The sequence below is a fragment of the Lagenorhynchus albirostris genome, chromosome 12, assembly GCF_949774975.1.
Source record: "Lagenorhynchus albirostris chromosome 12, mLagAlb1.1, whole genome shotgun sequence".
NCBI classification, from domain to species: domain Eukaryota; kingdom Metazoa; phylum Chordata; class Mammalia; order Artiodactyla; family Delphinidae; genus Lagenorhynchus; species Lagenorhynchus albirostris.
The window spans coordinates 2,289,497-2,306,085 of NC_083106.1; the positions used below are offsets into that span (position 1 = coordinate 2,289,497).

A 16,589-nucleotide genomic window follows, 5' to 3' on the forward strand; every position below is an offset into this window, starting at 1 on the left:
TTGTGGCTGTTTGATTTGTGGGGAAGCGCCTGAGTGTGCTTTGTGCTCACAGACACATTCAGACTCACAAAGTGCTCCAACCAGAGACCGACGACCGGCGTTAAAAGCAGCCCCGAGGGGCTTCCCTGGTGGCGCAGTGGTTGAGAGTCCGCCTGCCGATGCAGGGGACGCGGGTTCGTGCCCCGGTCCGGGAGGATCCCACATGCCGCGGAGCGGCTGGGCCCGTGAGCCATGGCCGCTGAGCCTGCGCGTCCGGAGCCTGTGCTCCGCAACGCGAGAGGCCACAGCGGTGAGAGGTCCGTGCACCGCAAAAAAAACCAAACCAAAACAAAAAACAAAAACAGCCCCGAGTTATAAGGTGTTCAGGAGATTTTGTTGTACAGAAGGGTGACAAAGTACAGATGGTCAAGTCACTTAGGTCACGTGGGACCGCTGGATTAAACTGGAAGTGAGACAGGCTGTGGCTACTGACCCATGCAGCTCACACGGTCCCCGGACTGTCTGACCGCAGCCCCAGACGGAACGCCCTTGCGTCCTGAGGTCTTGGGAGACCCATCGCTCTCCTGTGGCTGGTGTAGGGGTCTGTGTCAAGATAAAGAGCATCGCACTGAATTGTTGCTGTTTCTTTACAAATACAAGATAATCGCGAACCTTGGAGGAAGTCGCGGTGGGAGCTGCTGTGGAGACACAGGTGACAACAGTGGATATGCTGGAGGAGGTGTCACTTCAAGGGGGCAGTCTCCGTTCTTCCGCAGCAGAAACAGTAGGAAGGCCTGGAACAGGTCTCCTTGGTTCTCAGAAGTTGTTACGTGACTGTGGGCCGCGCAGGCCGCGGCGGCCAGCTGCCTTGAGACGTCTGCGCTGGCTCCGCTAGGCTGCGCTTGGACTCGGAGCGTGCAACACTGTGAAGCTCTGGCGGGAGCCGCATGAGGGCTGCCTCAGGGCCGGGGTGCCCCTAGCAGAAGAGAGATACCTGTCCTGCTTGGGTTCAGCAGGACTAAAATTTCCGATGATGCGGGTGGTCTCAGCTGAAGTCCACTGGCCAGGAGAGCATCCAGAGCTCCTGGGGAAAGAAGCCGTGAAGGAAGCAGGCGCCGCCTGGTGACCGGGACCCAACGCTCCCCCACAAGATGGGTCCGAGGCGCCTCTGCCCCGCAGCGGGGAGCTGAGCGCACCGGGAATAAAGTCAAGCTGCGCGCGCTCAGAAGGCACCCACACTCGGCGGTGCTACCAGCTTCCCGTGACAACCCCTCTGGCCTGTGCGACGCTCTAGACCTAGCACAGCAGGGGAGCGCTCGCCCCCCGCCACGATGCCTCTTCTCCCAGTCGCGGAAGCCGTGACAACGGAAAACGCCCCCCCCCCCCGCCTGTTCCAGCGAGGGGACGCATCAGAGGTCCCACTCCTCCCCCAGCCGCGCCTCTGCGAGCGGAGTGGGACAGGCCCTCGAGGACAAGCTCTCAGGATCCTTGGGGGATTGAGGTGTGAGCAGGGCCAGGAGACGGGAGCAGCGTAGATGCCGGGTCTCCTGACAGCGCGGCCGGAACAGCGATCAGGAAGTAACTCTGTGAACGGTCGGGACGGTGGTGGACTCGTACGTGTTTATCAGCCGGCTCCCCAGGAGTGGAAGAGCCCTGACCGGTAGGCGTGCCCATCCCTGCTGAGCAAATGCTCCCCCCACTCTGGCCGACGTCGAGCAGCCAAGCTGATGTCACTGAACGCAGGACTCTGGGAAGAGACGCAGCAGCGCCTCCAGGCCCAGGACACCCTGGATGCAAGGGCGCCCGTGGGAGACTCGGAGAGCAGCAGGCGCCCCAGAGGAGGGCCCCCTGCGTGAGGCCGTGACACGGAATCTAGGGGGAAGCAGCTAACGTACGGTGACAGAAAAGCCATCAGCGCTGCGTGGAGCGGGGAGGGGCAGAGACCGACAGGCGAGGAGCGCAGGGAACCTTCGAGGGTGGTGGAGACATTTCCTGTTCTGGTTGTGGTTGTAGTTGCACTGGTATAAATTCGTGGAAACTCACTGAAACAATCCTGAAAATGAATGCGTTTTTGTTGTATGTAAATTACATCTCAATGAAGTTGACCTTTTAAAACACGTGACACCCCTCCCAAGCAGCTAAAGATGCAGGTAGGCCGATTTCCAGGACTGGGCCCAGGGGTAGGAGTGAGACCCGACGCCCGTGAGCTCAGCACAGCCTCATTCCCGCCTCTGCCAGAGCGACTTGCAGACTCGCCCCCAGTCTCGCCCTATTGTTTTCCACTATGACTAGTTCTAAATTCCGTTGGACTTGATGAAAGAAAAGAGGGTTGTCAGGCTCCTCTGCTGGGCCCTCCTCACCTTCTCTCCCTGGACATCAGGCTGCCCTGGGCTGGGCCCTCTGTGACCTCACCTGGACCTCACTTCAACACTGTCTCTACCCTGAGACCCTGTATTAGTTTCCTGGGGACGTTTTCACAAAGTTCCACAAACCTGATGGCTCAAAACAACAGGAATGTAACCTCTCACAGTTGCGGAGGCCAGAAGTGCAGGGTCAGGGCTGGTCCCTCCTGAAAGTCCGATGGAGACGCCACCCCCGGGCCCCTCCTGGCTGTGGGAGGGGCCTGCAGCCCGTGGGGCTCCTTGCTCTGCAGACGCATCACTCCCGTCCCTGCCCGACCTTCACACCACCTTCCTCTCTGCGTCTGTGTCCCCTCCCTTAGCTTAATTACATCTGCAGAGACTATTTCCAGATAAGGTCACATTCCGAGGCTCCAGGTGTACATGAATCTGGGGGAGACACTATTCAACTGACTGCAACCCCCAAACCGTGTCTACAGTCCGGACCCCTCTCTGGAACTCCAGACACAAGGATCCCTGCTCAGAACGTTGAGAAGAATCTCAAATATCTCCTGTCTAAAACCAAACTCAGTTTTCCTTCCCTAAACTTGCTTGTCCACAAGCTCATTTCAGCAACAGGCAACCGAACCCCTTCCACCCCGGTGGCACAGGCTGTGGCCTTGGGGGCACTCCAATCCTCTCTTCCTCCCCACCGAGCACATGAGCCAATCCCCTCGGCTACCTCCTCGGGATGTAACGTAACTCCTGTATCCCAAATCCCTCAGCTTCTCACTCCTTCCCTGCCAGCCACTTGGACCGGTGCTTTCACCTTCCAAGGGGTCCCCCGCCCACTCCTGCCCTCTGCGCTCTGTCCTCCACGCGACAGACCTGTGGGACTTCTACAGTTACTCGAGTCATGTCTGTATTCTCTTCGAAATCCTCCAGGGTGCCCCCAGTACACGTCTGCACCCTAACCATGACCTACAGGGCACCCTAACACAGGACCCGCGCCCCACGCTCTCGCCCTCCCTGCTTTATCTCCCACCCCCTCCACTGTTAACGCCCGGGACCCTGGCATCCGGGCTTTTCCTGGAGTCTGCTCAGCACATCCCTGATTCAGGGCGTTCGTCCTTGGGATTTCTCTGCCGAGAAGGCATCCCCCAGACAACCTCGGGGGGCCCTCCCTTCCTTAGGCGTCTGCTCCAAGTCTCCTCCCTCCCTGCCCACTGGCGGGCAGTCGATCGGCTCCAGGCCCATTCCCGGCTTCACTGTCCCACCGGTCGTTCCTTTGTCTGCAGCCTCTAGTGTGCGCATGCCCCAGAGAGAAGGAGCCTGCTGACTCCTGCAGATGCCCAGTCACCTGGAACAGGGCCTCACCACCGGCAGGGGCTCCAGAAAGGTTTGCTGAGTGAATGGATGACTGAAGTATGATCGGCACGCAAAAATTAAAGAGTGTGGGTTTTTCAAAAGCTTATCTCAAAAGTGCTAAAAAAACAAAAAAATCTGATCTCGTTTTTGCAGCAATCTTGAGACCTGATCAGGTCGTAGTTGGGGGAGCTCGCCACAATCTGGGACAGGCCGATTTTGTGATTTGTCATCTCGAAAGAGGAAGAGGTTTCAAGGTGAAGAGAAATAAAAGTAGGTGGCCTTCCTGTGCGACATGTGCTCAAAGCTCAGTGGGGCCAAGCAACTTCCCTTCCAGCTTGTCCTCCCTCTCGACCCCTCGCTTGCCACCCTACCAGAGGCCACAGAGATGCTACGACCGTCTCGTCAGATGAAGCTCCTTAGTTTGACGGAATACACGAAGATTGGCCATTGGACAAACGCATCTCGGGGAAACAGATGGAATCCCACACTGGGCTACATTACTTTTGGATTTCCTTTTAAACTTAAAATTCCCCCTTGGTTAAACAAAGATTACAAGCCTAGGACATGAAAGTAAATAACCGGTAGGACACTGCAGGACGTGACTGGAGTGGGAGGGTCACTGGGGTAGACGTACCAAGACAGAGGTCCTGACTGGACTAGGGTGTAACACAGCTCAACAGACCTTGGAATTAGATCAGCATCTGAAGCTTGGCTCTGTTGCTTATTAACTGGGAGGTCTGTGTAAGTTACCTCATCTCTCTGAGTCTCTGCTTCCTCGTGTGTGACGTATGGGGACGTAGCCACCTCCTAGGGGAGCATTTGACAGGTAGCGGATGTGACAAAGTGAAGACCTAAGAGGGGGAGGAACAGACAGGTGATGCCTAAGTCATCGTAAGAGATGAATGACGTAGATCTAATTTATGTGGGTCCAGCTCGTCAGAAGACTGTGAAAGACTTCCACTGAGCAGCTAAACTACAGCTCCAGACCTGAAGCTGATAATGCCGTTTGGGAACCATCTCTTTAGAAGGTTAATAGGAGGGCTTCCCTGGTGGCGCAGTGGTTAAGAATCCGCCTGCCAATGCAGGGGACATGGGTTCGAGCCCTGGTCTGGGAAGTTTCCACATGCCGCGGAGCAACTAAGCCCGTGTGTCACAACTACTGAGCCTGCGCTCTAGAGCCTGCGAACCACAACTACTGAGCCTGCGTGCCACAACTGCTGAAGCCCGCACGCCTAGAGCCCGTGCTCCGCAACAAGAGAAGCCCCTGCTCGTCACAACTAGAGAAAGCCCAGGCGCAGCAATGAAGACCCATCGCAGCCAAAAATTAAATAAATAAATAGCCCTTTAAAACAAAAGGTTAATAGGAAAATTACTCATTCAGGTATGAGGTTTGCAGATACAACCATTGTGTCAGCCAGTGCTTTACAGAGGAACCCCCAAAGTGGAGGAAGTAGGTATGGAGGAACAAGAAAAGAAACAAAACAGCCACGAGAGGTGGGGTGGCCCGCTCCTCTTCCTACCACCTGGCGGAAATCAAGGCTAGTTAAGGGGACGCCAGTTTCCATTCATTTGATTATTTAGCAGAGCCTAAAAACTTCCCCTTCTGAAGAGGAAAAAAGAAAATCCTTCACCTGCTATTCCGTGGAAGGAGGGGGACAAGTCCAGTTCCCGCTCCCATCTGAGGTCCTCCAGTGAAGGAGTCGCCCACTCCGTCCTGCCCACGCAGCGCATTCCAGGAGCCCAGCCTGGATGCAGCTCTTGCTTCCCCACCAACCCCACTTCTCCACTCATCGGCTGATCCCTATTCTTGGTGATTTGGCCCAACACCGATGGCTACTTCTGCTCTCATCTTCACCTCCAGACCAAAGCCATAGTGGATTCAGGAACTCATGGCAACCTTGTCTGCCCAACCCTGGCCCCAAGGAACATGCTGCACACATGACCCAGAGCCAACCTGGGTCCCTGAAGAGATACTGCTGATCTGTGACCTCTGTCTGGAGGAAAGAGGGCAGTGGGATCTCGCCATGACCCAGAGCCTCGTATTCTGAACCACACAGAGGCCCACACCAAGACGCTGCTGTGGTCGACCACACTTGGCCCGCAATTTCCATGGTCCCCAAGTTCCTAGATTCATCAAGGACACCCAGTTGTTCCCAGGGATCCTGATTTCTCCACGCTGACCACTGCAAGATACGACTCCTTGATAGAAGGAGGGGGTTTTCTGGACGTTAGCCCAGGCTGTAGTCTCTCAGCAGCTGGAACGTCCGTTTGCCCCTGAGTGTGGCCTACCCTGACTCGGCTCCATAACCAAGGACGCAGCACCTGTTCCCCTGAGGGTCGCCACCATGCGCTACAGGAGGACACACGTTAGGAGGGTCCATGTGAAACAGGAGGCCTTGCCTCGGGGAGATCCGCAGCACCGGGCCCAGAAGGTTCCATTTTTAAACCAACTCTTCCACATGATTCTGATGTTGGCTGAACTGAAGAACCACTGAACTAAATGATAACAAGTATTTTTTTTTGTTTCCTTCAAATTTTAAGTCTCAGACTGACCCTTGTACATTATACTTTTCCATGAACAACAATGTTCATTGATACTAGCAACTGATCTGAAATGACTACTTTAAGCCTACATATTTTGTTTTGAAAATTTCAAAGTATCATATCTTAGTAGTTTGCATTTACCTTATACTTACAACTCCTCCCCTTCCCATCATCTGTGCAACTATTTTCATATATTTTACTTCTACAAATGTTATAAACCCCATTTACTATTTTTGCTTTAGTCAACAATCTTTTAAAAAGCTGTAAGAAAAAATACTTTAAATATTTACTGTTATTGTTTCTGGTGCTCTCCATCTCTCTGTGTAGAGCCAAATTCCCATCTGGTGTAATTTTCTACAGCCTGAAGAACTTCCTGCAACATCTCTTGCAGCACAGGTCTGTTCACATAGTTATCTCAGCTTGTTTGTCTGAAAAAGTTTAATTTTTGCCTTCAGTTTTGAAAAATATTTTGACTGGATTAATAGATTGTTTTTTCCTTTGGGTACTTCAAAGGTGCCACCACACTATTACCTTCTAGTTTGCTGAACATCTGACAAGAAATCTATTGTAATTGTTTTTCTTCTTTTTGTAATGTTCCCCACCCCCATCCCCACCCCCGGATGCATTCCATATTTTCTCCGTGTCTTTGGTTTTTAACAGTTTAGTTATGATATGTTTAGGCAGATTTTTGTGCTTTTTGGGTTTTAGGAGTCTACTTATTTATTTTTGTATTTCTACTGTCAGGGTTCTCTGAACGTCATGGATCTGGAGTTTGTTATCTTGCACTATTTTTCGAAAATTCTTAGCCACTATCTCTTTAAATGTTTCTTCTGCTCTATTCTTTCCCTTTTATTTATTATACGGGGGCTCCAACTGAATGTGTTAGATTATTTGATATTGTCCCAGAGCTCTTGCTGGCCCTGTTATAGTTTTTTTCTTCAGTCTTTTCTTCTTTTCGTGTATCACTTTTTACAATTTCTGTGGACCTATCTGCAAGTTCATTCACCTTTCCTCAGCTGAGACTAGTCTGCTGGTAAGCCTGCCGAAAGAATTCTTTGTTTTATATCATTTCTTTTTCATTTGTAGCATTCCTATTTGTCTCTCATAATTTCTGTCTCTCTGTTGAAATTTCCCATCTGTTCATGCATACTATATATCTTTTTCTCTAGATAATTTAACATATTTATCTTGGTTATTTTATTTTTATTTTTTTATTTATTTATTGGCTGCACTGTGCAGCTTGTGGGATCTTAGTTCCCTGACAAGGGATCGAACCTGGGCGCACGGCAGTGAGAGCACCGAGTCCTAACTCCCAGGCTAACCAGGGAATTCCCTATCATGGTTATTTTAAAGTCCCTGTCTTAGACTTCCGACATCTGGGTCATCGCTAGTTCTGGCTCTGCTGGTTGCTTTATCTGTTGGCAATGATTTGCTTTGGTTTGGTTTTGCTTTGCTTTTTAAAGTATCAACTTTGGACTGACTGCTGAAAACCATGCATAAAGAAACAGTAGAGACCAAAGTAAGTAGTTTTTATGCTCATAACAGATCATTGTATGTGTGGTTCCAGGGGTGAAGAGGTTGTCTATCTAGTCAGGAGTCGGGCTGGGTTTGAGATTTTTGGGTCTTTAATCATTACTTCCAGTGCACTACAGGCTGCCTTCCCTTACAGTGGGTAACGTGCTGGTGGGTTTCTCTCAGTGTCCCTGCTCCATCCCCCGCCAAGCCATTCCTGGGTCCCTGTACCAGACCGAGGTTCTGTCTCCTGCCCCTGCCCCTGCCCCTCCTGCAGAAATAGACAGCTACTGTTTATGATTCGTGCTCAGCTCCTGGTGGTAGGAGGAGGGATTTTCTGTTGTCCTGAGCCTTAGGTAAGCCCTATGAATCTGGGCCTTGACATAAGGCAGGGGTCCCCAACCCCGGGGCCACCAACTGGTACCGGTCCGTGGCCTGTTAGGAACCAGGTCGCACAGCAGGAGGTGAGTGGCGGGTGAGCGAGGGAAGCTTCATCCGTATTTACGGCCGCTCGCCATTGCTCGCGTTACCGCCTGAGCTCCGCCTCCTGTCAGATCAGTGGCATTAGATTCTCACAGGAGCACAACTCGTACTGTGAACTGCGCATGCGAGGGATCTAGGCTGCGTGCTCCTTATGAGAATCTAATGCCTGATGACCTGGGGTGAAGCTGAGACGCTGATGCTAGCGCTGGGGAGCAGCTGCAAATACAGATTATCATTAGCAGCGAGTCTGACTGCACAGAGACCATCATAAGTCAGTTGCTTGCAGACTCACATCAAATCTTATCAGTGAGTGGCAAGTGAAAACAAGCTCAGGGCTCCCGCTGATTCTGCATTCTGGTGAATTCTATAATTATTTCATTACATATTACAATGTAATAATAATAGAAATAAAGTGCATCATAAACATAATGCGCTTGAATCATCCCCAAAGCACCCCCCACCCCCACTCTGTGGAAAAATTGTCTTCCACGAAACTGATCCCTGGTGCCAAAATGGTTGGGGACCACTGACAAAAGGTTTTCAAAGCATTCCTGCCCCTCCTTCCCACGGAAGCTCCACTCTGCCTGTATTTGTGGTTGGTCTTGGGGGGGAGAAAGTTTCCTGTCCCACCCCTAGCAGCAGCAGATCATTGTCTGTCCTTGGACAAGAGATTTAACAGCTCTTCTCTCAGTAGCTCAAGGCTTTTGCTTCCTGGCAGAAAAGGGTAATGGGAAAAGGACAGAGTTTTATGTCTGTTTCCCAGGAGCCTGAAGTCCTCGTGGGAAACTGTGCCACTGAGTGGCCTCTCTCCAGGGTCCTGCCCCCGAGCACTCCTGTGATCCCCTGGAGAGGCTGAAGAAAAGAGCCTGCAAGCAAGTATGGACGTCCCTGTGTCCCAGGCCCCGCTGTTTGAACCTGATCTTCCAGCCCATCTCTGGCCTTTACGGATCCTTTGCAATCAGCTGCTCTCTTTGCCACGGTTAGGACAGCCAGCTCTCCCTCCTTCCCGTGCCGAGCCTGGGATGCTTCATGCATCTCACCTCTCTTCCACGGGGCTCTCCCTCTCTTCGGAATTCGGCCCACATAGCTGTCTTGCACCTGAAGCTCCCTGAAGGGCTTAAGAAACGCTGTGATTTGACAGATGACCTGGAGTCGCCTTGTTGTTAGGATGGGAACAAATCTCTCCTGAGGCTTCCTTCGTCGTAAAAGGAGGTGGACGTCTAACATCCGGCGTTTAATACTAAACACCTGCGTGATTCCAGGGCTGCAACAAACAAATTCAGCCCCTTCACGGAAGAAGCTCACGTTTTAACGTGTGTCCAATTTCCCGCCTCCTGGGGTCTCGGTAGAATCCAGAAGGGCCCTGAGCAGGCTGAGGAGACGATGCACCAGGGTCAAAGCTTAGTGGGGTTGGGAGGCACCTGGAGTCACCTGGCGAGGGTGACCAGAGGCTGCAACCCAGGACGGGCAGAAGGTGAAACCAGGGGCTAGCTCTCCGGAGCAGGGCCAGATACACGAGAAGCAGCAATGAAAGCTATGAATCAAAGAAAGGAGGTGCGGTCCATATACACAATGGAATACTACTCAGCCATAAAAAAGATTGAAATCCTGCCAGTTGCAGGAACATGGATGGACTTGGAGGGTATTATGCTAAATGAAATAAGTCAGAGAAAGACAAATATTGTATGATATCACTTACATGTGGAATCTAAAAAATACAACGAACTTGTGAATATAACAAAAAAGAAGCAGACTCACCGATATAGAGAACAAACTAATGCTCACCAGTGGGGAGAGGGAAGGGCGGAGGGGCAAAATAGGGGGAGGGGAGTAAGAGGTACAAACTGTTATGTATAAAATAAGCTACAAGGGTGTATTGTACACCATGGGGAATACAGTCAGTATTTTATAAATGGAGTAAATAACCTTTAAACACTGTGAATCGTTATACTGTACACCTGTAACGTATAATATTACAACTACACTTCAGTTAAAAAATTAGATTAATGCATAAGATGAAAGGAACAACACAGAACAAAGACAGCCCACAAGCAGATAGTTAAAGGACTGGCCGCGTCCTAAGATGGAAGCCCCTCTTACGCGTGCTGCTTCAGGGGGTACGCTGTCCTCGGCTGGCTGACTTAGAGCGCTGCAAGTGCTGATATGCGGTCAAGACAGAGCCAGGGTGGCCAGAGAGGACGGGGCCCATGGACCCGTCTAAGCAGCAGAGGCAAGAACGTTCTCACGTGGTTGTCCTCCGGTCATCTGTTACGGGCTGAGCTGTGTGTCATCTCTCTGTTCCATGAGGAGCCCCGAGTGTGGTCATTAGAGATCAAAGTGTGGAAGAAAACAGAAGACATGTCTCCTCCTACCAGAAGTTTAAAACTCAGGGCTTGTGAAGCAGGCTTCTTTGATTAGCTGTGCAACAGCCCGTTCTTAGATGAGAACCCAGAAAACCATCATTTCTAATTCTGAGAGTCTCATGCTTCTCAAATTTAAGGAGCACATAAATCCCCTGAAATCTCGTGAACGCACGGACACTGGGACCACAGCCCTGGGGTGGGCCCGAGAGTCTGCATTTCTAACAAGCCCTGGGAGACACAGTGCTGATACAGTGCAGGGACCACTCGCTGGGCAGCAAGTTTCCAGAACACAGACCGGGCGCTGATCTAGGATCCACCGAGCGCTCTTAGAAGGTCTGCAGCCCTCCCAGCTCTCCCACCACTAAATAAACCCTGGGAGGGGCAAGAATGTGTAACTAGAAACTCTGCAAGTTGACTAAAAGGATGTCTCAACTTGAGGACCTGAAACTGAGGCTTTTGTGAAGGGCCTCGCTGTAGCAACCGGGACTTCCCCAGGTTTCCAGGACAGAGCTAACACCCAGCAAAAGCGCTGATGGAGTTCCATCAAAGCAACTGTCAAGCACCCACTCTGAGCCAGGCACTAAGCATTTTTAGGTATGTTGCTGCCCCCCGTGTTCATTATTTACTTACTTTTCCGCATTAATACACTCTACAAATGGGACAAAATACAAGCCTATTGTTTGCCAATTTCAGTTTGTCTGCACAGCTCTAATCCTTCCCCTAACCCCTGGAATCTACCCTCCCAGCAGAAGGACGTACCCTTGTCACTCCATTACTCACAATCCCTGAGTGTTTCTGCTGTGTGTTCTTCTACATTAAGTGACATCTCAATCAGTGGACACAGTTTATGCTAAAGCCAACTAGACATCTGCTGCTATCAGTGAGATCTTCTAAAATTACCACTTACTTGAAGATGTGTACACTGGGCACACATCTTAAGAAAGACCAGTTCCCAACGTAACACAGAACTCGTGGGGTCTTATTTAATAACAGATCTGTTGGCGTGAAAGTTGTCACCAAAAAAAAAGTTCCTGCTGACACTTGAAGTGGGAATATGGTCCGTATGAACCCGTTGTCTTTTCCTTAGAGGTTTTGCTATCAGCCTCTCAGTGGCAAAAATTATTGAACACTTAATTTCTATTAGGAGCAATGATATTCAGCTTTTCACTTTAGATAAAATCACAGTTCCAGGCTCCAAGTCTCTAGGTCCCAAATCCATCTTTATCCGATCATTAGTTCCTCGAAAAAGTTATTCCTAAAAATCACTGTAAACTCAACCGTGAAATGGTGGGTCTTGTTTGGAATTTTCCTCTGGGAATCAAAGAGGACCACGTACCCTGCCATCCCCAGTGCAGCGCTGCCAGAAGTGCAGAGTCCTTTCAAGGGCGAGGTGGAATTGGTGTGCTCAAATGCCCTGCTTCTGTATACATGTCCGTACACATGCACAGGGCAGATTCCAGCTCCCCACCTAGTCAGTTTCCTTCGTGAACGAGACTGGAGGAGAGCCCTCGCACTTTCAGGCAAGCCCCTTAAGTGCTGGCGTCCGAGTAGCCACATCCTCTCTCCTCTCGTGGTGCTCCAAACGGGGGAGCCCTGTCAGCTTGCCTCCCCAAGTGATGGCAGTGTGGGCCAGGCCCGGGAGGGACACGGATCTGGGCGAGACATGAGGCTGCCACCGTAGCAGAATCTAGCCTACCCTGAGTGACCTGGTTGGTTTATCATAAGTGACAAGTTTGGAAAACTCAAAAGGTAAACAAAGATCTCCCTAAAGAGAAATGATCTAAAATTTTCTTAACTTCTTAGAACACTTCTTCAAGAGGCGTACTTCAGTGGCTCTAAAGCAGGGTTATTTTAGTCCTTTCTTGCCCTTTGAAGAGAGTGGGCTCCACCTCCTAGAGGGTATTAGAAAAGCTGCACTCAATTCTGGGCGCCATGCCTGGGTCCCTACCTCTGCACCCAGCAGTGTGCTAATAAGCACTTTGCATGGGTAATCTGCTGTTTCCCCCACACACCTACGAGGAGGAAACATTACAGCTGAGAGCAGAGAGGAAACGTGCCCACAGTCACATGGCCAGGAAGTAATGAAACCAGGATCGGACCCCAGGACTCCGTTATGTTCTTAGTAAATGGAGTACTTACAACATACTGACTTATCTCTATACCCACACCCTACGTACAGAAGACATACCATCTGGAGATGCTGACTTTATACTGGTGGCCCCACAGATCTTTGTTAAAATCCACACATATTGCTTAGGGATAATAAGTCTTCGAAAACAGAGGTGAGGGGGAAGACGATGAATTGAGAACCCACTGTGTGCTGGGTGCTGCTTCCTTGCTTAGTATTCACAACCTTTATGCCAATGAGGTGCTGTCCCCATTTTACAGATGCGCAAACTGAGGCTTGGAGGGAGATTAAATAACTTGGCCCTAATACATGTACTGCATATCAGAATTAGATTTCAGTCCAAAATCTGTCCTTTATGTGTCCCATGCTCTCCCCACACGTGATGGTACAAGGTGTTTCAGAAGTGGATTACAAGAAAGCCAAGTTTTTCTGGAGGTTGCTAGAAAGATCCGGTGCCTGGCCAGCTGCATCATGAGGAATAAGGCCACGGGACACACCAGGGAGGAGAAACGCTGTAAAGGGAGCCGAAGAAAGCTCGTCTGCTTCGTCTTTCCGTCCCACGGCCGGGCCCAGGCCAGAGCAGAGCCGCTTTGTCTCCCTCTCCGATCTGACTGAAATCAGAGCACTTTTAAGGGGAGTACTCAAATCGGGTACTCTTAAGGAGAAATCAGAAATTTAACTGGTTTTTTTATAAACTGATGAAGTTTTATTTTGGACAGAAAAAGGCAATTTAACTGATGGCCAGTTTTCCCACTAATTCTATTCTCCCCTTCTTTCTGGACACAAGGCACTCAGCTGGGGAACAAACTTTCAAAAACTGGAGAACCAAACCTGATTTCTATCATGGTTACTTTTAACTACGAATCAAGTAATGTTAATTAAACTAAACTAACTAAACTAACTAAAACTAAACTTAAAATATGTAAAACAGCTTATTAATATTTTTATACTTTTTGCATGATGAAGTATATTGGGTTATATAAATATGTTTTTGCATGTTGGATCTGTTGTGTTTGAGAAAATCTATTATTAAAATTAGTTTTACCTAAAAAAAAAAAAAGAAGCATTATTATAGTAGCTACTTTGACGTCTTAGTCTGAACATTAAGATTATTAATTAATGGATTTGCATTTTAAACCTTTTCTATGTTAAAGTTTCCAAATCTTTTATTTAAAGGTAAAATTTAATTAACGAGAGCCCTCCACCTATGAGTCATCTTACTAAGCAGGGCTTTACCGCATACAAGTATGGTGAATAAAGGCTGATGGACAAGGATACCTACAGTACGGTTGCTATTATATAACAGAACACGCACTTAGCATATAAATTATTTCTAAAACCACAGAGGCCAAACCACAGTGGAAAATTCAGCTACTCTGGAGAGAAATAGCAAGATTATCTTCTGCAAAGTTTCCTATTCAGCTATGCATTCTAAGGTGGCCTATATTTCTAATGCTTCTTAAAGCCCACACGACGTAACTCGTCTCTATGAAAAAAATGTGTATTTTTGGAGAGTTTGCCTCTCTGGCCCTGTATTCAATCTCACAGACAGGCTTTAAATATTGGGAGATATTTAAAATATTTCACAGCACTACAGATCTCACTCTTTTTTCAACATGCAGAGATAGACCTCAGAGAATCCTGGAGTTTTTTATCAACTCGTTTTTTGAGAATTACTTAAGGAGTAGACATCACCTATAAAAATAGCCTGATATATATATATACCTCCCTCCCTGCCTTTCGGATTCTAGCAACCTCAGAACTGGACAAGGGAAAATCTGCTGGATTTTATATCTTGAAGCAAGTAATTTAGTAGATGATTTTGTCCACACCGCAGCAGTTGAGAATATTTCTTCCCAGGAAGTTTCTGCGGCTAATTGATCCCAAAAAGTCAATCACTGATAGAAGTGATAAGACAAATGTGTATGGTGGGTCATTACTGTATCAGCTGATGGCCCAGTCTCCTAAGAGGAAGACAAAGACAGCTTCACATTCTTTCCCTGCAGGAATCATCGATCCCCCCCCCCCCGCCCACGTGGTCACTCTCCTTCCTGGGGTCCAGCCCTTGCGCTTTCCTGCCCCCTCCTCCCGACCCATTTCTCTTTTTCACTTTCTCCCTTGTCTGTCTCCTGTGCTCTCCCTCTCCATCCTTACTTGACCATAATGAATCAACCACTATTTATTTCTTTGTTCTTATAAAGTTGGCCATTTTATAGGCTTACAGTGTTACAAACTTACAGAGTGTTTAAACACTCTATGGCCAAGTTTTAGAGTCTTCTATTTTCTCAGTAAAAAGTTTTAAAGGTTCTCTGCTCTTTCTTAGGAGACCCATTGCCAATATCTGCATAAGCCCGTGGTAATTATTCTTTTCTTTTTCAAAGAAATGGAAATAGCTGCAGATCAACTGCACCTCCTTCTCTAGTGCTAAGACTTCAGAACGCATACTGGGTAAATGACCTAGTTTGACTCGCTCCTACTACTAGGCATATCACAGCAGATGATGCTATTTAATACCTAAACATGACACAGAACAACATGACACAGTTTTAGGTGGGTGGTTTTTTTGGGGGGGAGGGTTGCTTTTAATACATTAATTTTAGTAATTACTCTCAGTAACTTTGAGCAAGACTCACTAGACAACAGTATGCACACCATGTTTTCTTAGAATATGCTGGCTGCTCGCCGAGAAGTCCCATCTGCTTTCTTTACAAAACGTTGCTTTCTTCTGCCCGGCGGTTACACCTTCTGGGCAGCATGCTGACGCAGCAACAGAGGCACGCAGCCCAGCAGCTTCCCCCAGGGCAGCTGTTAAAGGGAAATTCTTCTTTTCAAATATGAGAACTTGATTATATGTCATGGGCAGATAAGGGGCTTTCCATTCCCCCCTCCTCAGCCCCTGAGGCACCCTGAGAGGCCTGGGCTCCTACTGTCCAGTGTGAAAACACGGAACCAAGCGTCCAGCACCCTCAGCTGACTCGTGAGAGGCAAAGTCCACAGAAGGGGCCGAGCTGAGAGGTCCAGAAGCCAGTTAGTTTGACTACAGCCCAGGATTCCTTCTTTCAAACAGACCACTTCCAATTTCCAATGAGCATTCGTTCCTCATTATGTTTGTTTGCTACTTCCACCTAAAGTACATATCCTACTGGGCAAAAATTGACCAGTTCTTTTTCCTGTTTGGTTTCCAGTTCTTTTTCTCTAATTATTAGAGAAATGCAAATCAAAATTACAGTGAGGTATCACCTCACACCCGTTAGAATGGGCATCATCAGAAAATCTACAAACAACAAATGCTGGAGAAGGTGTGGAGAAAAGGGAAACCTCTTGCACTGCTGGTGGGAATGTGAATTGGTACAGCCACTATGGAGAACAGTATGGAGTTTCCTTTAAAAACTACAAATAGAACTACCATATGACCCAGCAATCCCACTACTGGGCATATACCCTGAGAAAACCATAATTCAAAAAGAGTCATGTACCAAAATGTTCATTGCAGCTCTATTTACAATAGCCAGGACATGGAAGCAACCTAAATGCCCATCGACAGACAAATGGATAAAGAAGATGTGGCACATATATACAACGGAATATTACTCAGCCATAAAAAGGAACGAAATTGGGTCATTGTAGAGACGTGGATGGATCTAGAGACTGTCATACAGAGTGAAGTAAGTCAGAAAGAGAAAAACAAATATCGTATATTAACACATGTATGTGGAACCTAGAAAAATGGTACAGATGAACTGGTCTGCAGGGCAGAAATAGAGACACAGATGTAGAAAACAAACGTATGGACACCAAGAGGGGAAACTGGCGGGGAGGTGGTGGTGATGGGATGAATTGGGAGATTGGGATTGACATGTATACACTCATATG

The 16,589-nt window shown here is 48.6% G+C and overlaps 1 protein-coding gene across 4 annotated transcripts in view; it reads right to left on the minus strand.

Moving 5' to 3' along the window:
- The window catches only part of CCR6 (C-C motif chemokine receptor 6), a 77,751-nt gene that overhangs the window by 49,751 nt on the left and 11,411 nt on the right, over nt 1-16,589 (minus strand). For all 4 annotated transcript variants that reach the window (XM_060167241.1, XM_060167242.1, XM_060167244.1 and 1 more), the window contains one exon: nt 6,521-6,658. In XM_060167241.1, the coding sequence (XP_060023224.1) occupies nt 6,521-6,545 (25 nt within the window). In that variant the 5' untranslated portion in view covers nt 6,546-6,658. The remainder of the gene's footprint in view (nt 1-6,520; nt 6,659-16,589) is intronic.